This window comes from Aulostomus chinensis, chromosome 6 (genome assembly GCF_037954235.1).
Source record: "Aulostomus chinensis isolate RoL2024-O1b breed Wild chromosome 6, RoL_Achi_v1.0, whole genome shotgun sequence".
In the NCBI taxonomy this organism is placed as follows: domain Eukaryota; kingdom Metazoa; phylum Chordata; class Actinopteri; order Syngnathiformes; family Aulostomidae; genus Aulostomus; species Aulostomus chinensis.
This window is the reverse complement of record NC_141325.1, coordinates 21,725,250-21,747,616: the sequence shown is the minus strand read 5'-3', so window position 1 is coordinate 21,747,616 and position 22,367 is coordinate 21,725,250. Positions and strand designations below refer to the sequence as shown.

At 39.0% G+C, this 22,367-nt stretch overlaps 1 protein-coding gene across 1 annotated transcript in view; it reads left to right on the top strand.

Moving 5' to 3' along the window:
- The window catches only part of mamdc2a (MAM domain containing 2a), a 56,743-nt gene extending 34,954 nt beyond the window's left edge, over positions 1 to 21,789 (top strand). Inside the window, exons 8-14 of the mRNA XM_086207013.1 lie at positions 1,279 to 1,425; positions 4,809 to 5,074; positions 5,275 to 5,371; positions 7,198 to 7,341; positions 9,287 to 9,546; positions 10,516 to 10,600; positions 10,800 to 21,789. Of these exons, the coding sequence (XP_086063139.1) occupies positions 1,279 to 1,425; positions 4,809 to 5,074; positions 5,275 to 5,371; positions 7,198 to 7,341; positions 9,287 to 9,546; positions 10,516 to 10,600; positions 10,800 to 10,861 (1,061 nt within the window). The 3' untranslated portion in view covers positions 10,862 to 21,789. The remainder of the gene's footprint in view (positions 1 to 1,278; positions 1,426 to 4,808; positions 5,075 to 5,274; positions 5,372 to 7,197; positions 7,342 to 9,286; positions 9,547 to 10,515; positions 10,601 to 10,799) is intronic.
- Positions 21,790 to 22,367: the final 578 nt, after the last annotated feature.

Below are 22,367 nucleotides of genomic sequence, written 5' to 3'. Positions count from 1 at the left end.
CCCTAATGATCTTCAAAGATCAACATTATAAGTCCTTTAAACAGAGAGATGATCAGTGTAGATACAGTATTTGTCTGAAATGTTCTCATTAAGATAGATAGATAGATAGAGAGATAGATAGATACTTTATTAATCCCCAAGGGGAAATTTCATTCCACACTCAAATGCCTGATACAGCTAAGACAAACAGTCACAATTATTACAGGTTAATCATAATAATGGTACACTTCAGAATTAACAACAGCATATACACATTTGTTGTGTATGTACACTAAACTTGAACAGTCCGGTGTCCCAATGGAGGCAAGTGAGAGTGAGGCCTGCAGCCATTAATGAGTTTTGCTCACTGCCTCACACACACTACATACAGTATAAATAGCTTCAAGTGACAGCAGCTCTGTGGTGCATTTAGGACTGACTATGAAGTGAAGGAGGAAATCAGATGACATAATGTCCACATAAAGAGAAGGTCAGAGCGGATACAAGGGTCAAAAACCTCTGGATTTCCAGGGGGTAGATTACTGTTTGTTTCCTATATCCAACCACAGGTAAACACTGTTTTTGAAAGACCATGACCACAATCATTCCATAAACAGAACCACAGGATTATTACTTTAACCATGATGATGAATGTCACCTCAAGGAAGTAGTTATTTCAACTCCAAACCATAATTTTCCTCTTACCCTAACCAGGTCTTTTTGTACGTAAATCTTACCAGATCTTAAACCCAAAGAGGTAAACTTATGTTAGCATGATCCCTGTGTACAAAAGGCTCTGAACACTCAAGGCCCTATTTATGTGACCTAAAATGACACATTGTTTAAGTTGCAAGGCACAATGGCTTTGGGACATTTCCAGTCTATTCAAATCAGTTCTGTGATGAATATTCTGGGAGTATGCAAGGCAGAAAGGCACCATTTTTTTTAAAGATGAAAAGGGATTTTTCTCAATCAGGCATGTAAAGCTAATCTAGAGTAGTCTTAGGACGTAAATATATGGCTGCAAATGAGCATTATATAGGTCCCTTTAAAAAGTTATGTTTTTCAAGGCACGGACAAGTCTGCCGATGGCCTGCTGATGATGTTTGTGACCCAAGCGGAGACAAAAGTTGCATTCTGTCCTTTAATTTTGTGGAGTTGAGCTTCTTGAGTAGTAAACCTGCTACTTAACTACAGCCTCTTAACCGATACACAGATTCCTAATGTAATGAACAGTATGCACTATTTATATTGGTTCTCTGTAGATTCATTTTGTTAGTGCTATGTGTTTTGTTGCAGAACCATCCTTTGACCCCTCTATAGCCAACTGTGACTTTGAGAATGGGCTTTGCCTGTACTACCAGGAGAGAGCCGAGAGTAAAGTGTGGAGCAGAGTTTCAGTCAAGCCTAATACCTACAGAACAGGGGACCATACCACAGGAACAGGTGAGTCAGCCTGACAACAGACTCCAGTTGGATTTGTGTAATACCATTTACAATATGTGGGTGGCACGGTGGTGCAGTGGTTAGCACTGTCACCTCACAGCAAGAAGGTTCGGTGTGGAGTTTGCATGTTCTCTCTGTGCCTGCGTGGGTTCTCTCTGGGTACTCTGGAGGAGACTAGGTAAATCAGATACTCTAAATTAACCGTAGGTGTGGCTGTGAGAGCCAATGGTTGTCTGTATATATGTGTTGGCCCTGTGATGGACTGGTGACCCGTCCAGGGTGAACCCCCCTCTTGCCCAAATGCAACTTGGATAGGCTCCACCCCCCTGTGACCCTTAACAGGCTAAGCGGTAGAAAATGGATGGATGGATGGATGTACAATATATGAGCAGATAACGTTCATGAACGCAATAAAATGAAGCAACATATTGCAGATGGGCAATCTCCTTAGCAATGTCTAAATTAAGTACTTGCCAGTGGGCTGAGAACAGTGGAAACAAAAGCAGAACCTTTTAAAATAAATACTTGTACAGTACAGTCATGATCAGAATTATTTGCACTTTGAATCTCAAGTACATAGAGCACATTACAGTATCTCATTGTGATTTTAGTAACACCACCACTTCAAGGCAAGGCAATTTTATTTGTATAGCCCGTTTTCACAAACAGTTTGTCTCAAAGGGCTTCACATGGCATCATAACAACATCCTCTGCCCTTAGACCCTCACATCGAATGAGGAAAAACTCCATAGAAAACCCTTTTAACAGGGAAAAATCTGAGAAACCTCAGGGTGAGCAACAGAGGAGGGATCCCTCACCCAGGACGGACAGACGTGCAGTAGATGTTGTTACAGACAAGAAAACAGTTTACCATACAGGTTTCACCGTTCTTTTTGCAAAAAGTAGTACCAACACCAAATATACTATGAACACAATTACTGACCCGTAACGAATAGGTCGACCCCACCTCTTGCCCGTAGCCGCTGGGATAGGCTCCAGCCCCCCCTGTGACCCTTAACAGGAATAAGCGGAAGAAAATGGATGGATGGATGGATGGATGGATGGATGGATGGATGGATGGATGGATGGATTTAAGTAAGCCTGACTACTGTAATAGCACCTTTACTGGGCTCTCTGATGAAGATGTCAAAAAACTGCAGCTCATCCAGAACGCCACTGCAGGGGTTACATTTGGAACTAAGAGGAGAGATCTATGATGGTGTATTAGGGCCACTGCAGGAAGCAAAAGAATAGCTGGAATTAAGTTAACTTACCTCAAAAACTTAGAGATAACATCATTCCATTGTTGAGATCTCTGCACTGGCATCCTGTGCAGCAGAGAACAGATTTTACAATTCTGCTCTTACTGTATTAATAACTACATGGTTTTGGGCAACAGTACATTACAGATCTCTTAGAGCCATATGAACCCATTACACTACTTAAGTCTTCATGTAATGCCCTAGTCGCACTTCCTGAGGTCAAGATTAAGCATTGTGAGGCAGCTTTTCAACACTATGCTCCGAAGGCCTGCAACAAGCTACCAGAAACCCTTATGTTAGCTTCCTCACCAAAGATTTAAAACGTGGTTATTTTTCTGAGCATTTTAGAACATGACCTCACTTTTAACTCAATTTTGATATGATTTTGAGATTTTTATTATGATTCTAATGAATGTATTTATTATGTATTTGTTTTGTTTTTTTATGCTTTGTGATTTTGTGAATCAGTTTGGGTTGTCTTGCGCATGAAAGATGCTACACAAAAAAAAATCGCCTTGCCTTTAAGATTTTATTATTGTTACCAATCAGCCACTCATGTATTACAGCTTTCTTGGCTTTGTAATTTTGAAAAAGGAACTGGGAAAAATGTACCCATATTTGCAGTGAAATGACAGCTTTTTGGCTAATTTTAGATAATGTGGGGGAAACTACAGATAAGCACAGGTGAGTTGTTCTTTAAAACATTTTGTTTGAGAACTAATTTAAATTCATCTGAAGAGTGCAAGTAACTGTGTCTAATGGACATTTGTCAATAAATTTGATATTTAATCTGACATAATAAATATACTGATGATTCAGAAATGGATTTGTTTGTATTTATTGATGAAGATACTCTGAATTTTGTACTTGAAATTCAGGTGTGCCAATAAATCTTACTCGAACTATAGTAAGGCTTGCCAGTTTCTTCAAGATCATTGTCCTCCAAAATGAAACTCTGATGAATCATGATGACCTACAGGATCTTCAATATGTAGTTCATCATTGGGAACCATGATGAACACACACACACACACACACACACACACACACACACACACACACACACACACAAGGTACTGGGCATCAAAAATAGATAAATAGAAATAATTGAGAAGAATGAAAACTATACATAAATGCATATATATGTATGTATATATGTGTGTGTATATATATATATATATATACATATACATATATATATATATATATATATATATATATATATATATATATATATAATAACTCAATTGTAGCAAAATATCAAAAGTGAAAAACAGTGGTGTGATATTTGAAATTGCACATGAAAGAGATAGAACAGTTATTGCACTCGAAATGTAAAAGACAATTATTGCACATTATTGTGTGTTGATTGTCAATGACCAACATGATCAATACATATTTATATGTAGTGAGGTAGGTCATTTTGTTTTGTGGTTATTGACAGCAGTGATAGCTCTATGAAAAAAGCTATCTCTGAGTCTGTTTGTCCTGGCTTTGTGTGACCTGTAGCGCCGGCCCGAGGTTTGCAGGTTCAAACAGGTGATTACTGGGGTGAATGGAATCCTTGATGATGTAGACGCCTCTGCTGTGGTAGCTAGAGCTGGCAATGTCTTCCAGGCTGGGAAGAGAGCAACCAGTGATTTGCTGGGCTGTGCGAATGACCCTCTGCAGTGCTCTCCTGTCCGCTGCTCAGCACCTGGCATAGCAGGCTGTAATGCAATATGCTAGGATGCTCTCTATGGTGGCCCAGTAGAAGGTCACCAGCAGCTTCTCCTCCAGGTTATTTTTCCTGAGTACTCTCAGGAAGTGGAGATGCTGCTGGGCCTTCTTTACCACCGCTGTGGTGTTAGCAGACCAGGAGAGGTTGTCGGATATACAGTATGCAGTTGTTTGGAGATTGTTGAACACCAAGCTGTCAGTCTGGCTACCTCATCTCTGTAGTCAGACTCATCTCCCCCTGAGATGAGGCCAACCATGGTGGTGTCAATGTATCTCTTCACTTGCTGTTTCATGATGGCGTATTTCTGCACATGTATACTTGTAGCTAAATATATGGCAGCTTAAAAAAGCATTCCATCCCTGCCTTTCATAATGTTTTGTCCTGTTATTTTTTTTTTTTAGGTTGTATGCTGCTCGCAAACAGTCATTTCTCTTTGATGCCTGGTTATGTGGGTCGGCTTCATGGTCCATTTTTACCGGGGAACCACAAATATTGCCTGAGATTCTTCTACCTGCTTCATGGATTTAGGAAAGTAGACAATGCTCTGATTCTTTACATCTATGATGAGAACAACATAGCGCAAGATAAAGTGTGGAGCCTCTCTGAAAGTTCCAGGGCTGTATGGACAGAGGTGGAGATCACCTATATGAAGCCTATGCTGTCCAAGGTAGATGTTATGTATGGTTATAATGCTTTTGAGTGCCTAATAGAGGGACTGAATGAGTGTGGTAAATGAGCAAATATATGACTCTCTAGCAATTCATCAGAACCCAAAACACATTGTTGGTATAACTGAATGAATGAAAGAATGAATCAGTCTGAAAAATGAATGAACAGCAGAGTTGAGTTATCCCCTCTATTTCCTAGGTTGTGTTTGTCAGCATATGTAAGAACTTCTGGGAGTGTGGCCTAGTTGCCATTGATGACATCACTGTCAGCTTGGGAGACTGTCGAGTCACAGCAGGTACAACTCACCAACAATCTATATTCATATATATATATATATCGCTCTTTCTGTGGTAAATCATCACATCATCATCACAATCAACACATCTGTATGCACCAATGTGACAGTACCATATGAAACAGTCACTGAGCAACAGAGCATCAATTGATGTGTATGTTTTCATGTAATACTGTTAAAAAAATGTAATCTATAGCTTAATTAATGATTATTGTATTCATTTTTAGCCCTATGAACTTTCAGAACAAGTTTTATAAAGAAAAAATAATGAATACAAATCTCATAAATTACCCAAATTAAAATAGCTAGAAATGAAAAGGAAAACTTTCCATAAAATTTGATATTTCATCTCATCCAAAACCTTGCACAACCAATTCTTACAGTGCAGGTGTTTTGCTGTTTGCAAAATCCAAGTGTAAATCATTATCCTGGCAAATGGGAGGACAGGTGTCAGGCAGAGTTTGCTTCACCCATCCAGTCCCTCTGCCAACGACAAGACACAAGAGGTGTCAAAGCATAAGGGAGGCATAATACAGGTCAGCAGAAACATTGAGTCACCTCGTCTGAGCCTGGAGGAAGCTTCAATAATGAGAGTAACCTGAGCATGCAGTCTAGCTTTATTCATCACCAGGTCTCTGGCTGTGAAAACATTTTTTATCAATGACTGTTTATGCTAAGATGAAGAAATGATCTCTATGGATAAATGCAGCAGTGGTTAAAAGGGAAAAATGACTGAGAGTGTTGATAGGCTTCTGTGTTAATTGCCTCTGAAGATCAGACTACCAGGGTCTGCGATGTATATGTCTTTGTCTGCCAAAGTCTTTTCAGTTAGATGGCTTTCCCATGGAAACATCTAATACCTGACTGGGGCAAGTCTTGTCTTTTCCATTAGTCTGTCCATCATGTTTGATTTTGCTTTTACCATCCTTCATAAGTAAATTGGTCAAGTTGTGGCCTCAATTGGCCTGTTAGAATGGCATAATTCAGTTGTGAGCTGTATTATTTTGAAGTTGAAACTTGTAACAACAGCATTTGTTAAATTGTAGGTCACTCAAGTACACAGAATGGGAACACTGAATCTGAAAAATTTAATAAGAAATGTATCAAATCACCCTCAGTTACAACACTGACAACCAAACTCATATTGAGGTAAAAATATTATTGTTCAAATAAATATTAATGGGATTCCCTGGCTGGGCACTCAAATCTAAGGTCACCTTTCATAATACAAAATTTGAGCTGCAGTTGTGTAGATTGCCAAACAACTGCCAGGCATGAAAATGGCTAAATCTGCTCTTAATCTAAAATAGCTGTAATTTGGCATTGTAAGTGTACTTTTTTTTTTTTAACCATGTATTCTACCAACACATGCTCTTAGGCAATAGCCATATTCTATAATTTGGCAGTTCAACTAGTGTCAGATGTGGTTAGATTAAGTTAAGATCTGATGAAAACCCTTGCCAGAATGATGAGGCTGTTATAGAAACATTTTAAATTTCTCAACCTTAGATGCATACAAGGTTTATTACTGCCCTCCCTTGGTTATTTTGCAGCTCTTCATTTATGAGCTTAATTTATGCATGAGGTCAAGGAGCAAGGATGCGACTAACTGCATTCTTTATTTTAAGCCATTATTTTTTCTACGACTAATAAACAAAATTAGTTTTGCCCCTTTGCTGGGGCTCTGTGACACATTAGCAGTCACTGAAAGCACACAAATCTAAACCTAACAATCAGCAAGCAAAAGGCAATCAACAACAGGTAGGGTCAGCACCAGGAAAGAAATAATTCTGCATTGACTGTACATGTATGCGCTTCCTCCACAGGCTCCCTTCCAGGTCAGTGTGACTTTGAAAATGGAGTCTGTGGTTACATCCAGGATAAAGAAGACAAGGCAGACTGGCTGCGAATCAGAGGACACACCCCCACTTCTTATACAGGACCCAGAGGAGACCACACCACTGGGGTGGGTGAGTCATTTCCTCATTCATGACTTTATTCCTTCATTGTCAGAGTTTATTTTCCCACATATTGGCAGGGTGGAATCCTATGGAGGGGGTGATACTTAAAAATAGTATAGTGTCATTAAAGCCAGACATTCATTCAAATATGCAGACATAGTTGAAGCAGGACACTGCTGCAATGGATGGTTCTGTGTTTTCTCTATATTTTCATTACATTAATGACAGCCCAGCCAGGTAGATAAAATCCTACATTGTGCTTTTGACTTTTTCACAATACACGAGGACCAGATGGCTTACAGCAGTGAAACTAAAACCTTTTTCGAATGAGTTTATTGTCACAGGATTCAGCAAATATCTGCCTCCTCCCCCGAGTTGGTGTTACTATTTACAAACTGAGTGATAGGAGGAACTGGAAATGTCCTGTGAAAAGAGAAGAATAACTGTGAATTGTGAGAAGAACAAGTGAACCTGTGTTCTCTCCTCTTCAATTTGGATGTTAGCCAACATCTGTAGGTTGATTTAATAACTTGGGGGCTTTCTCAATCTCAAATATCCATCCTGGAAGAGAGTTGCACGTGCATTGTGGTGGATGACAAAGTGCTATTCCTGCACTGAAATCATATTCACAAGTTTTTTTTTCTTCAAAAAAAAAGATTTTTAAGTAAAATATGAACAAACGTGTGAAATCATGGAAATCACAAGCCAATACATCGCAACATCACCATTTTCTTATGCACTGTTCCTTCTAAGTCAATAGCCTTTTTAAAGTTCTAAGCATATTGTTTATTCATTTACTTCTAATTTAAAGCCATTAAATAGGTACAATTATAGGAGTCAAGTAAATTCTTTGATGAGAACGTGCAGTGTACTTTAATTTGTGTACAAATGTCCAGTTGCTTGTCCTTTACCACTCCTATGTCATTTACATGTAGTGTTCCATTGCTCTCTGTGGAACAGGAGCTTCCAGCATTTAGAGAATTCCATCCGAATCTTGTATGCTTACAAATGGACACTTGTTTCTCGATTCGATTTGTATGACCAGGATCGATGTTTATTTGTAGAAGTTAACAGTTAAACAGTTGTTATACTAACTTCAAAACAGTTAAACTACAGTAAATAATAAATAAACTTTCCAGCAAACACATATGAGGAAGTTACAGCTCTCTATTAATAAGATTCATCAGGTATTCAGTCAAAGCTTAGAGATAGACTAGTCTAGAAACTGAAGGTGCTAATTTTTTTAAACCGTGTCGAAGTGTCCTTGCTCAAGATACTAGGAAAAAGACAAGAATTGAGGAAGTCTGATTTCTGTGCGGGAAAACAAAAATGGCCCAATGAAATGCAATATGGGACGATAGTAAAAATAACCATAATCTGATAATTTAGTTCATTTAATTGATCATTTAGTTTCTCTTCAATGGACTGGTAACCCATCCAGGGTGTACCCCGTCTCTCGCCAAATGTCAGCTGGTATAGGCTCCAGCACCCCTGCGACCCTTAATGGATATAAAGTGAAAATGGAGTCATAGATATCATCTCTGACTCCATTTTCATGTTCCAAGTTGCTTATCTGGCCATGTGCTGTTAGCAGCACATGTAAGTGGAATTGATTACCGCTAGCTGCAGCGGAAGCCCCCAAATTTTCTCTGTTGCCTCCAGATGTTGCTCATAGCAGATGGATTCCAAGAGTGAGGAGATGCAGGATCATCATGTCAGTGCAGGCTCTGGTCACAGACTGTGGCACCCACTGCCACAAGTACATTTTATGGGAAATACCCAGGTTTGATAACTGTGTAAAGAGTATAGAACACTCCATTTTCTTTTTTGTCATACAGTATTCTACTTTCCGCTTCAATTTCTATTTTTACAGCTGCAATGTCTTGTCTCCATTGAGCTTTTTCAAAAGCCTTGGTGTCTCATTCATGAATTGTTCATTGTCTGCCTCCTCCAGGGTACTTCATGTACATTGAGGCGTCACTCATGCGTCCAGGTCACAAAGCTCAGCTGCTGACCGCTGACCTCAGGGGCTCTTCTGCCCATCAGTGTTTAATCTTTTACTACCACATGTATGGATCTGGTACCGGCATACTAAGTGTGCTCCTGCGGCACAGCAGCAGAGGACGTGACATGCTGCTATGGAGACAACGTGGTGAGCAGAGCATCAGCTGGATGAGGGCGATGGTGGACTACCACTGTGATGCCCGACACCAGGTACAACAGTGAGAAAACAAACCGTATGAATGACGCTTTCCTTGAAACTTAGACTTGAAATAGATTTATTACCTTTTCATGAATTAGTTTTTATTACCTGATTTAATTGAAAGGAGCATGAAAGTTTTATTCAAATTACATCAAACTCACGCAACTGACAGACATCACACAACAATTTTCACATGGCTAAGTATATTAATACCTAGTGCTCATATTTTGTTTGTCACTGAGTACGAGGGTGTTTTTTTAAATGCAGTGACACAGTCATAGTTCCATCCAGGGAGTGTGATATCCACCTGGCCACATATGTGGAAGACTGTCTGGTTTGTTCAAAAAGGGAGACGATGATGCACAGGAGCAGAGCTGGCAGACATGATCATACTGAGTTTTAGGGGAAAAGAACAGAGAAAAGTGTGGGTTGACTCAGAGATAGAAAATAATCATTTTAAGTCTTGAGTTGGATTTGCCCACTGTTTCAGCCTACATGTGCCCTGAGAGAGTGAACTCATGCAGGTCAACTCATTATGGTAGACCAAGTACTGGGTGTTTGTGTCGAAGGCTTCTGGGCCTGAAATCATCAGCACAGTTGAGGCTAAGTAGCTGTACTTGAGATTTCTTGCACAATAAGTATCCGCATCATGTGTCCCTGTATTGCTCCAGTAGAAACTGTCAAAAATTCCCATCAAGTGCGACCCTGAACCGAAGAAGGCAGAGGGCAATGTGAATTAAAGCTCTTTTCATTTTAACTCGGAAGTATAGTGATGGAAAGAGGGACTGCATCTCTTATTGTATTTCAGTTGTATCAAAACCATAGGCTTTACTTAGAATGAATTTATTTTGCATTGAAAAAGAGGCTGTTATGTCTTCCTCCTCCTCCTCATCACACGCACACACACACACACACGTGTATGTGCACGTACACATGAAAACTCATATGTGATGTCATGCTATAGTTTGTTTTTCTTCCAGATTATATTTGAAGCCATTCGAGGCCCTTCCCTACGGAGTGATATTGCCATTGATGACATCCATTTTAAAAGGGGTCCATGTGAAGGTCAGAGTCATACTTTTTGTTCCAGCTCAACTCTAAACAGATGTTTTATGTCTCTACTTCATCTCTGCAACATTAAGCTAATGCACACTATTACACAATTCAAATGCTTTTGTTTTCTTGATTCCCATATTAAGACAATGTTGGTGTGTAAGTGGAGTGCAGCATTTTTTACATATTATATTTTTCTTTTCCTCCTCAGATCCTGGGGACACTACTTCATATTCAGGGTCCTCTGAGTACTTTAATGAGATTGAGAACTGAGACGGACAAGAAGTATGTCTGTATAAAAACTTTTAAAAGCTTGTCAGAGTGAGGCTTGGTGACTCTCAGAACTGTGAATGCGACCACCCAACCAAGACATGTACAAAAATCATAGAGCAAAACTGCTTATATTGCTGCCAGGGCTATCACATGGCACTGCTGTCCCTCCTCTCCTTGCTATTCCCACTTTTCTTATCGCTTTCTTGGAAAATTGAATTACACGTTGGGAGAGTTCATTTTCCTTATGATATCATGGCATGACATCTCTTTTGTCACACCTCACTTCAGTGACACTGAATCAAAATCACAATCAACTGGTAAGGCCTGTAGACGCACCATAAGCAAAGTTGCATTGCAAACATTTGTTCACTGCCAATGGTGATATAAGAAAAATTCCGTTTTAAGTTCGTACTGCAAATGTGTGTGACCTCAAAAGGAAGATTGGCATTGTGAGGTGTGGTGTCATCATCCCAAGACCAATCATTATTCATGTAATTATTACAAATATATATTAAAATAAGCATTAAGATGTAAAGTTTTTATTTCTCTTTTCAGTAAGGAACTAGAAACTATATAACAAAAACCCCAAACCGTGAAGATTTCTTTAATTAGAACATATTTGTCACCACAGGTCAGGAACGGTGTTGGTTGTGACTGTGATCAGTGTGATTCAAAAATGAGATGTGGGGAGAGCAGATAACAGGCATGCTAATTTTCCACATGAAAACATTTCACACAGGGTCTGGAGCAGATTATCTGCCTTGCTATTTTCATCCTAAAAGAAACAGGACATTGCCTTGTCCACTCCACACAACTAAAATCTATCCAGACAAAGCATGTCTGTAAGGCTAATTTTAGACCATACATAGACTAATCATACCCTGACAGTAACTCCTGCTGTATGGCTTTATGCAGCAATAAAGACAGAGTGGCTGGCTACAGGTGATAGCATTCAAGAGAAACTGCCTGTCCATCAGGGGTAGTGCTGGGCAGTATGACCTAAAAATTATATCACTGTATTTTTCTAAATTCTAATGGTATCACAGTATATGATTTTTTTTCATGCATAATCAGGTGTTAACATTTTCTACTGGTAGAGAGATGAATTACTGCTGTAGATTGACTTAGGATGGACTATTTTACCATCATGATGATTATTGTAAATAATTCCACACGAGTAGTAAAAAGGTTTGCATGGCCCTAAAAAATTATGCTGTTTACAAAGAAAAGCCACTCATTAATCTAATGAAGTGAAGAATCAGAATGCAAAGACAACTGTTGTCAAAATAAAGAACTTTTACTGAGCAAACTTCACAAACATATTTTATATAAAAAAAGCCTTTTCTGACTGTATTAAGTGGGGCCGTGTCTTTGGCTAGGTGAAATCTCAATCCACCGTTTGCTTTTTCTGTCATAGGGAGTCACTCTAACAAACGCATCTTTAAGTGACATTTAGCTCGACATTTCTTTTGCTTTCCCCGTGTTGCCTGCTGCTGATGTGGAGGGTGCTGACTTTAACTTCATACATTCTTGATATTCCAAGACATGCTTGCAGCTAAGGTGATGGAGCACATTACTCGTGTTTGGTCGATGTCTGACCACACTAAAAAAAACCTCCAAACAACAGACACTGCTCCTCTTTAGGGCACAAGTTCTTCTGTGTCATCATGTTCTACTAGTTCTGCAGCTTTGACTTTAGAACTTTTAGTATCTGTCCTATCAATCTTCACTATATCAGCACCAGCGAACTCTTTATATGTTTACCCGTAACGAGCCCCGCAGTCGTACCGTGTGTGTTTACACCTTCAAGTGCAATGCTGAAAAGTGTCCGTCTGAAACAGTGTCGCACGGCATAGTGTTCCAAACTTTGTGGAATCAAATACACCAGTATGCGGTATAATACAATTTCATATCATAACAAAAATATACACCGGTATTCGGTATGAACCGGTGTACTGCCCAGCAGTTTAGCATTCATTTGTATAACATAGATACAAGGTCAAGCCCCTGAGTATCTGCTCTTTGCCTGGGTGTAGGATTTAAAAGCAGCTTAAATGTATGTAGGTCAAGGATAAAGAACAGCATTATATGTCAGAGGTCTTACGGCCTAAGACACATAAGGGCCTAATGATACCCCAACACTAGTGTTGTTTTTGGAAGCCATTTTAGATTTTGCTTTGTCTTTTGGACTAAAATGTTCATTAGTTTTAGTCAAATTTTAGTCTTTTCTATTAGTGATAGTTTTAGTCCAGTTCTAGTCAACAAAAACTCAAAAAGGTTTTAGTCTAGTTTTAGTAAAAAAAAAGAAGTATAGTCTTTGAACAAATTAATTTAGGTCAATTAGTATTGGAGATTGCTGTTGGGCAGAAACCTTTTATCTCCATATTTCAGCTTTTATTCCAACATATTTCAAATATTTTTTTATGAATTGATGCCCCACTTCATCATAAAAGTGTCGCACATAAGTTGTGAAAATAGCAGATCTGTAATTTCCATATATTGCAACACATTGTGAGCTTGTAGATGGGCAATTTTCACTAATAACTACAATAACAAAGGAATGGTTCTAGACATTAAAGACTTCCACCCAGCGGCAAGTACTTTCTGATCTACAGGTTATGCATTACACACAGATAAAGAGGTAACAGTGTAATTAGTGTTCATTACTCTAAAAAAGCCAAAAACAAAACCATTCTTACTTTGGCAAATGTGGCTTTATTTCTGAGAATTTGCTCAGGTGCAATGAACATAAACATGCCCAAAATATGAGTGACGGATGAGGAACGCATACTCTCAGCTTGACTTTGTCTGCCACTGCAACTACAAAGCATATTATTTGTAATAACAGACATCATACAACCCCAGTCTATCTTTAACTTGTGCAAACGTCATGAAACAAAGTAATAGAATAAATAAAAATTTCTGAGGTACAGTGAGGTAGGTTTGAAGTTATACATACTTTAAATTATGAAACAAACATGACGCTTGAAGTTTTTGGAACAAAACAAATAATACAACCCTGAATACTGTAAATACTCTAAACACTGTATTGGGTCTTTAAAGCAAATTCAGTAAATGAAAAAAAAAACAACGTTTAAAAACATGAATTAGAGGGGGGCCCGTCTCACAACAAGAACAAACAGAATTTCACAATGACATAAATGTATCTGTGCTCGTGATAGTAACAGCTTGCTGTTGGCAAAATTAGCCTACCGACCTCGATTCAGTTTAAGGAAAGTGCTTCTCTCTAAAATGGCTCTTGCTCTATTTCGAAAACCATGACTGAGGTCACCTGTAATGCTAAAGACTCTCTTAGCAATTGCTTGAGATGCTGGCATGGCCAGAAGATCTAAGATGCTAGTTAGGCTCAGATAAACCAAATCTTCCTGTGCATCCCAAAATTCAAGGGCAGTGTTTTCAATTGTAGGCTGTGACAGCTGCCGCTTGAATTTCTTTATTTCCTCCTTGATACATACATGGCTTTGAGCAGCTAGACCTGGATGGCCGGCTTGCTTTTGACAAGAATTTGAATCCGGGGCACTTTCTCTGCGGTCCCTCTCTGGACTCTTCTTTTCCCTCCTCTAGTTCCTCATCTTCATATTCAGCCTCCTCTTCCAGTACAACTGGAGGCACCAATTAAGCAATGTAATCTTCTGCTTTTCCAAGAAGTGCCTTAATTTGTTGTCATCATTTTCAAGGAGTGCTCCAGGTGAAACTGTTGGGTCGAGGAGCATGCAGCAACAGTGAGGGGTGAAAACTTAGAGTTAGTGTGATTAAGAAAGCAGCTGTATCGCTTGTCCATGTTTGCCTTCACCTTCTTTGCCAGGGAAGCTAAGTCCTTGACGGTAGAACCCTAGGGCCTGGGGGACCTCAGACAGATGACCCTGCAGGTCCATAAGGGCAGGCACAACAAGGGATAAAGACTGTGTGTTGCTCTGGAGGATCTGGGTATGCTCAGAGAAGGGGAGGAGTAAATCTCTTAAATCAGTCAGCCTCAGCCACTCACTTGGCAGTGGATAGTCCCAGCTAATCACATCCACAACTTGAACTACTGAGTCCTTGATTTGAAGAAGCCGTGATATTAGCATATATGTGCTGGACCATCTAGTAGGGCAGTCTTTGACAAGAGTTAGTTGACACAGCTGCAGCAGTTGTTCAGTCGCCTTCAATGACTTCTTGAAGAGCTTCACAAGCGCTCTAACTTTGCCGAGCTGTCAGTTGACACTTGCATCTCTCTGGACCATGTTCACCAAGAGTTGCAGTGTGTGTACAGCAGGGTGTCTTATGTAATGCTCCAAACCTAGATTGATAAGAAAAAAATGCAGACACAAAGAGACTTTATTAATTGTACATGAGAAATTCAGTAAAATGACCATGAGCACCACTATGCAATAAAATAAATCGCTGTAAGTCACTATAACCTAGCATAACTCAATGTGACTGACAGAGTACAATTGTTAATTAAGAGCAAACTGAAACAATTTACCTTTGGTCTTCAACCACCTCAGAGTCTTCAGTGTCATTTGTCTTAAAGGATTCATCCTTGGAGCTGTTGGATCCATGTGGTTCATTAGCTTTGAATGCTGCAATCATAATGCTTCCATTATCAGTTATGACTGTCTAAATTTTATGTTGTGGTATTCCCCAGTCCTTTGTGCATTGGTCACTACTGGTTTTTATACACTGCAGTGTGTGGCTGGGCAATCTCTTCAAGTCTCAACAATATGTGCTGTGCTTTTTTTTCCACAGTGCAAAAAAAGTATGCACTAATTCCCAGAAATGATGCTGTAAGTCTATTTTTGGTCCATATGTCCAGCCCAATTGTTATTTTGCGTGCTGTGGCAAGCCTCTCTTTTTTAAATTTTTTTGTCACTATAAATCTTGTCAACTAAGTTGTTTATTTTTGTTCTTTTGGGTATGGTCAGCCTCTTATCAAAGGTCTCCATCATGAGAATTAAATCTTCATCCTCAACTGTGCAAGCAGGTAGACCAATACATCCAATCCAAAGAGTGCACACCTGGTCTTCGGCACATTTTTCCAGCGAGTCTGACTTATATTTGGATCCTGTGGTGAAGGCTGCTGGGATAGATGACTGTGCGCTGTCATACTTTACGAGTCATGGTCTCTGGGATCTGGTTGAGGAAAAAACAAAGAAGGGTTACTCTATCTTAACTCTATCTGTGTAGATAACGTACACCTCCTGTAAAGGTTTACAGGTGAATAAAAAAACAATCAAATGTAAGTAGATCATCAAAATACTCAAAAAAAAAATTGTCAAAATACTACCATGTTGTGTTGGTTGAGGCTGCACAAGGTCATTTGAGGTTTTTAGGCTAAAGTTAGTATACTCTACATATAACAAAGCACATATTACTCGACCTGTTTAAAATATCGCAACTCGCTGACAGAACACAAACAAAAAGAGATGACCACACCGTCACTGTATGTCAACATGGCTAAACATGCTGCTAACGTTACAGAAACCAAGTGTGCTCTTCATTTAGAAACATGGGGAACAGCAACCAGTCTGAAATGTTACATTTTCCGACATGTTTCACTCACTCACTCAAACATGGGTAAATATGACAAGGCATTACACTTGCCAAAAAACCTTGCATGTTCTACACCAACGGAAACACACACATAAGCTAATGAATTGATGTTAGCGTAACGAAACTAACTTTAGGCTGAAGTTACAAGTCCATTTGCATCAGGAGTATATGGAAAATTTAAGCTTACTATGAAATTCACAAGCCGAATGTCAAGTAACACTTTATACATGATATGTTTACAGGACTTGTAACTTGCCTTCGAAAAAATATCTGCATGGTGAGCCTTCAGATGCTGCTTGAGATTAATGGTATTCTTTCCACCTACTCCTTTTCCACCATCTCCCTTTAGAGTGCGTTCAGCTTTGATTTGATTTTGATTTTGATTTTTGATTTTTTTGCTTTTTGGCTGCGGGATTATATTGTAAATACGTCCATATATCCTCTCGTCGTTTCTGACCACCAAGCCCCATTGTTGCCACTGTCACCTGGTCCACTGTCTGTGACAAGCGACTGCAGGTGTGTTGAGCAGTGTGTGCTGCATGCCGTGTGGTGGGCAAAAGAAGGATAGGATGCAGCAGCACCGCATGTACTTTTTAGGTTTTAACTGACAGATTACACGCAAAATAAGTAGAAATGTCATTCATTTTGAACGTATGACAGACCACCCACTAACATTTACATCCATTCCTCCTCACGTCAATGAAAATTCACACACATCTCGTCGTGTTTTAGTCATCAAAGAGCCACGTTTATCTCGTCACTTTCAACAATATGTCAAGAATAGAAGGGGCGTCAATGAAATAATTTCGTAATCGAAAACAACACTGCCACACTTTATTGTACATGAAAGTTGTGCTTTTATAGGAATATATACACAACAGTAGACATATTTACTATGTATTCTCTACATTCTAACATTTAAACTGGGTCCCTTTTAGGATGGAACATACAAAGCAGTTATACTGTTCAGTGGGGGTGTAAGTACCTCATCTTAAATTAGTCATAACTTTGCATTCTAAATCCAACCTAATAGTAACGCTTGTCTGGGCATCTTAATTTAAGCATTCTTCTGGCTACCACATCCACCTGTGGAGGAAAGAAAGATATCATTCTTTTGGAGGTTAGTCATATTGTCATGTTCCATACCGACCAAACCAGTATAGGCAGACGAATACACTTCTAAGATATCAACAATAATGAAGTGGATTGGGTTGATGGATTTTTTTCAATGGAAAAAATTTTTGAAGACCTTGTATAGATAAGACTAGTCATGGTAAATGGACTCATATTTATATAGCTTCTACCGTAGCAGCTCTCAAAGCACTTTACAGTGTCATCTCATCCACTGATTTACACACTCACACACTGATAGTGGAAGCTGCCATGAAAGGTGCCACCCTACTCCTCACAAACAATTATGTGTTCAGCATCTTGCTCAAGGACACTTCGACATGGTCACCGGGGGTAGTGAAGATCGAACCAGTAACCCTTTGGTTACTAAATGGTCACTCTACCTCCAAGCCATGCCGCCCAAGATAGCAGATTTTGGTTGCTAATAATCCACTTTAAAGACTGAAGACATAAGCTGAGCAGTTAGTACATGGTTGGTAATGATGAGTTCTTGCAGCCCTTCCTCAGGTGTATTGATCACATATAATCACAGAATTCAATTTAATGTCACATTGATTACATTGTAATGTTGTGAGCGTTATCACATGAAGACTCATGATTTATCTGGAACCTTAATGTGTAATGCAAAATTATAATATGGCTACATTTAACCACTACTTCCTCCTTCAAGTATGAATCCTGACAAAAGGGCGTGAGAAGTACACAGCATAGTATGTGACTCTTAAAGAAAAGAATTCTCTTAACTGAACTTCTTAAGGGTTTTATCTCTACTTCAACAACACTCATGCAAAATATATCAAGCAACAAGTCTGATGTGCCCCATTGGTTCCTACCGAAGATGTAAACAAACTTAAATAGTTAAAGAATCACCACTTATCCAAGAGGCTTCTTCCATTCAGAACTGAAGAAGCCTCTTGGACAAGACATGAAACATTAGAGGATTTTCAGATCTCGTGGATAAGAGATGAAATGTCTTCCACACCAAAAGAAGTCCAGTTGCCTACACTTAACTGGTAAACTACCATGACCTGGATGACTGAGAACCTTCACCAACACATCAGTAAAAACCACTTGTGAATTTTAAAGCTGTTTTTAATGAGTTGTGAAAAAGGATACAAACAAGTGGATAAATGTCAGGTGCATTATACATTATCACACTCAACACAAAGAGAACTTTATTGGAGCTGACATTAAATTATGCATCCATGCTGTAGTTCTTTGATAGTGTTCCTTCATCATGTTTATTTTGTACATCTGATTGCATTTGCACTTCAAAAATAATAAACATATTCAAGGTAATAGTCCTGGAAACAAAATGCTAAAGTCTCATGTCTGAGCTGCTTTAGTTCCTACCTTTGAGTTTCAATAAAGGTTTTTTCAGCATTGAAGCGACTGGCTATGAAAGGGTTCATGCACAATTTTGATAATACATTCCCGTGAATTTCCCTTAGCTTTGAGAAAACCTTTCATGACCATTATTTCTCTGGTCTGTTTACACGTAAAATATATACTGATATAATCGTATTAATCATAACTAAATTCACTGGCTTATTTCACTAGAATAATGACAAGCTATGTGGTTTGTTAGAATGTAATTATATAAATCAAGCAAGATTTTTCTCAGTGGATGTTAACGAAACCACTAATACTCCAATATGCAGATATCAGTGGAGTAAACTTGTTTTTTCACCAATTTCTAGCTTTTAACTCTAGCTTTAGCTTTTAACTTTTCCAGGCCTAGAATTTTATATTTTCTAATTCCATGGCTTTCCCTTGTTTTTGTGACAATATGAACCCTGTAAAAGTCACAGAATCATTGCAGAGCTCAGGCAGGTCATTGTTCCTCCTGACTGGGCCTTAGGACAATGAACTGGGTAACCCTGCCAAAGAAAATAGTGAACCAGTTAAAGTATTTATTCACTTCAGTGCACATGTGGCTATTGGCTGAGACTGATCACATTTTTATCTGAAAATAATCAAAGAAGGCTATATACCTGGGTGGTACAGTGGTTCAGTGGTTTGCACCGTCGCCTTACAACAAGAGGGTTCTGGGTTTGATCCCTGGCTCGAGCGTGGGATCTTTCTGTGTGGAGTCTGCATGTTCTCCCTGTGCCTGCGTGGGTTCTCTCTGGGTACTCCAGCTTCCTCCCACAGTCCAGATATGCATTTGGGGACTAGGCTGATTGATACTCTAAATTGACTGTAGGTATGAATGTGAGCGTGAATGGTTGTCTGTCTATACTGTATGTGTTGGCCCTGCGATGGACTGGCGACCTGTCCTCTTGCCCGAAAGCCGCTGGGATAGGCTCCAGCCCCCCCCACAACCCGTAACAGGATAAGCAGAAGAAAATGGATGGATGGATGGATGGCTATAAACTTCATTCAAAAACACCATGTACAAATTAACAGTCAGGAGAGGAAGCTTGGCTTCCATTTTGTGGCCTGAAGCGCTCTCTGCAGTAAGACTGCAGCTGGGACAAATAAATGGTTTTCAAGATTTTAACGGTTCTCAAGGTTTGAAAGCCTGGTTAGTGTCATTTATTCTCAAAAACTGAGAAATATAATAAAATATTTTTGCTGACAATGAATTTGATTAAAAAATACATTTATTACAATTGCAGTCTTTTCATGTATACATATATTTGTTTGTTTGTAATATCACATGGGAATTTAGAAATGAATTGAAGAGTACAGCATCTGGGGAAAAAAAACATGCCAAGAACTTAGCATTGTATGCAAGTTTCATGTTTAAATGCAAAAATCATTTGGAGACTATTGCTCATCATATGTTCATGCCTCAACAATGTAACTAAGATATATAGGTTATTTCTTCATCACTTCACACTGTAATTCTCATTTACTGTGACAAAGGATTTGAGTCCAGCTTCATTGTTCATTCAGTTGTGAATCTCGCTACCCCATTAACCCTATGCGATGTAGGAAAAACCTGAAACTGTTTAAATTTTTCAATAATATATAAATCTTTTGACATACCTGTGTCATACAATGTATTTCTGCACGTATCTCGTGACCTGCACTTTTTTTTCTGCATCTTCTTTCATGTCTATGTTATACTGTATAGACACACTGCATTTCAATACATTTCAGTGCACAGTGAAGTCCAGCTATGGTTTGCTCAACTAGCTCACTGTGTCTGTCAGTCTAGTGCATTTTTTTAAGCCCATATGTAACACAGTGGTACAGAAAATTAAACAAGGTCTGACCAATAGCGACCATATAGAATTTTCCTTCTGAAATTTTCAATCAATACATGGGATGGACTCAATTGGGTGGCACAGTGGTGGTTAGACACTGTTGCCTCACAGCAAGAAGCTTCTGGATTCAAATCCATCAGCTGGCCTTTCTGTGCAGAGTTGCATGTATATACATGGGTTCTCTCGAGGTACTTTGGCTTCCTCCCACACACCATAAACATGCTTGTTTGCTTAATTGGAGACTAAATTGCCCGTAGGTGAGTGGTTTTCTGTCTCTATATGTGGACCTGCAATGGACTGGCACCCTGTCCAGAATGTACCCCACCTCTCACACAATGACAGTCCCTCACGAACCTGAAACAGGATAGGCTTTTGATGATGAGTGGATGGATGGACTAATTTTTAAGGTGAATCCCTGTTCATGAAAGATGGACTCAATTTAATTAAAATTCCCTTTTTCTGTCCTCTGTGAATCCATCTTTTCACGTACACTCATTTTGAGATGTGATAGCTTCATATTAGACTTCTGTTAATCTCTGGACTGTATTATTTTAATCATGCAGTGGTCTGTGCTGTCATATTTATATTCATATAATATTATCATATTTAGGTACATAAAGTACTTGAGCTCATTTTAGCTTTTAGTTTTAATTTCTGTCCAGATTCTCTCTGAAACAACAATTATTTCCTTTATTTTTTAATTTCACAATGCATTCCAAATAGATAAACTTGTTTTTTAGGAACAAATGCAAGAAAGTATGCACAAATAGTCAATTGTTAAGCCCATATCTTGGCTGTTTGACACTGCAATGCTTATACAGTAGATACAATTTCACAATATCTAACCTCATATACACGATATATTTAAATTGAACTCTATGGCACAGCCCACCAGCAATACCCTGACAGCCCATGAGAGGGTGGTGGCACACAATTACAGGATCACTGCAGACGTATACAACAAGCTGTACTAGAAGGGCATGTACAGTATTCTGTGTATATCAGTAAATTTCCCCCTAAATTCCTTGTCATTTGTGAGTAATATGAAATAAATTTTGTATTTTCTCCCTCAATCATCTCAGTCATCATCTTTTCTTTTTCATTTTTCTTTCTTTGTAAGTGTAAATTGTAGCAATATTAGTGAGTTTAAAGCTTCTGTGATCTATTTTGATTATGATAAATGCTGGAGTTTATCCGATCTTAGATGAAGTCCAACTTTCCTCTTTCAGTGAAATAAAGAGAGAAACTGAAACAATGGCAAGGTGACAGGTAGACAGCAGGCCACAGTCATTATCCACCACAGAATAAAAAAGCTAAATAAATTATTGAAGACTTGATGCCCTTGCAGCGAGAAGCAACTAATTAGCCTGTCATCATTAGTGGAAGTGGTCAGTGTGTGACAGTTGTGAAGCAATTGATTGCACCCGGCGATTTGGTCGACAATCCCTGAAGGTTAATCATTGACAGGATGGAGGGGTCAACCTCTCCATGGCTCAAGGCGTCCAGGGTCGGTCGATAACCCTTCATCTGGAACTCACTGAGAATTTGTCTCGAGAGCCACCACTCCTCAAATCGCCCATGCCTTCCAACTTTATGAAGAGATTACA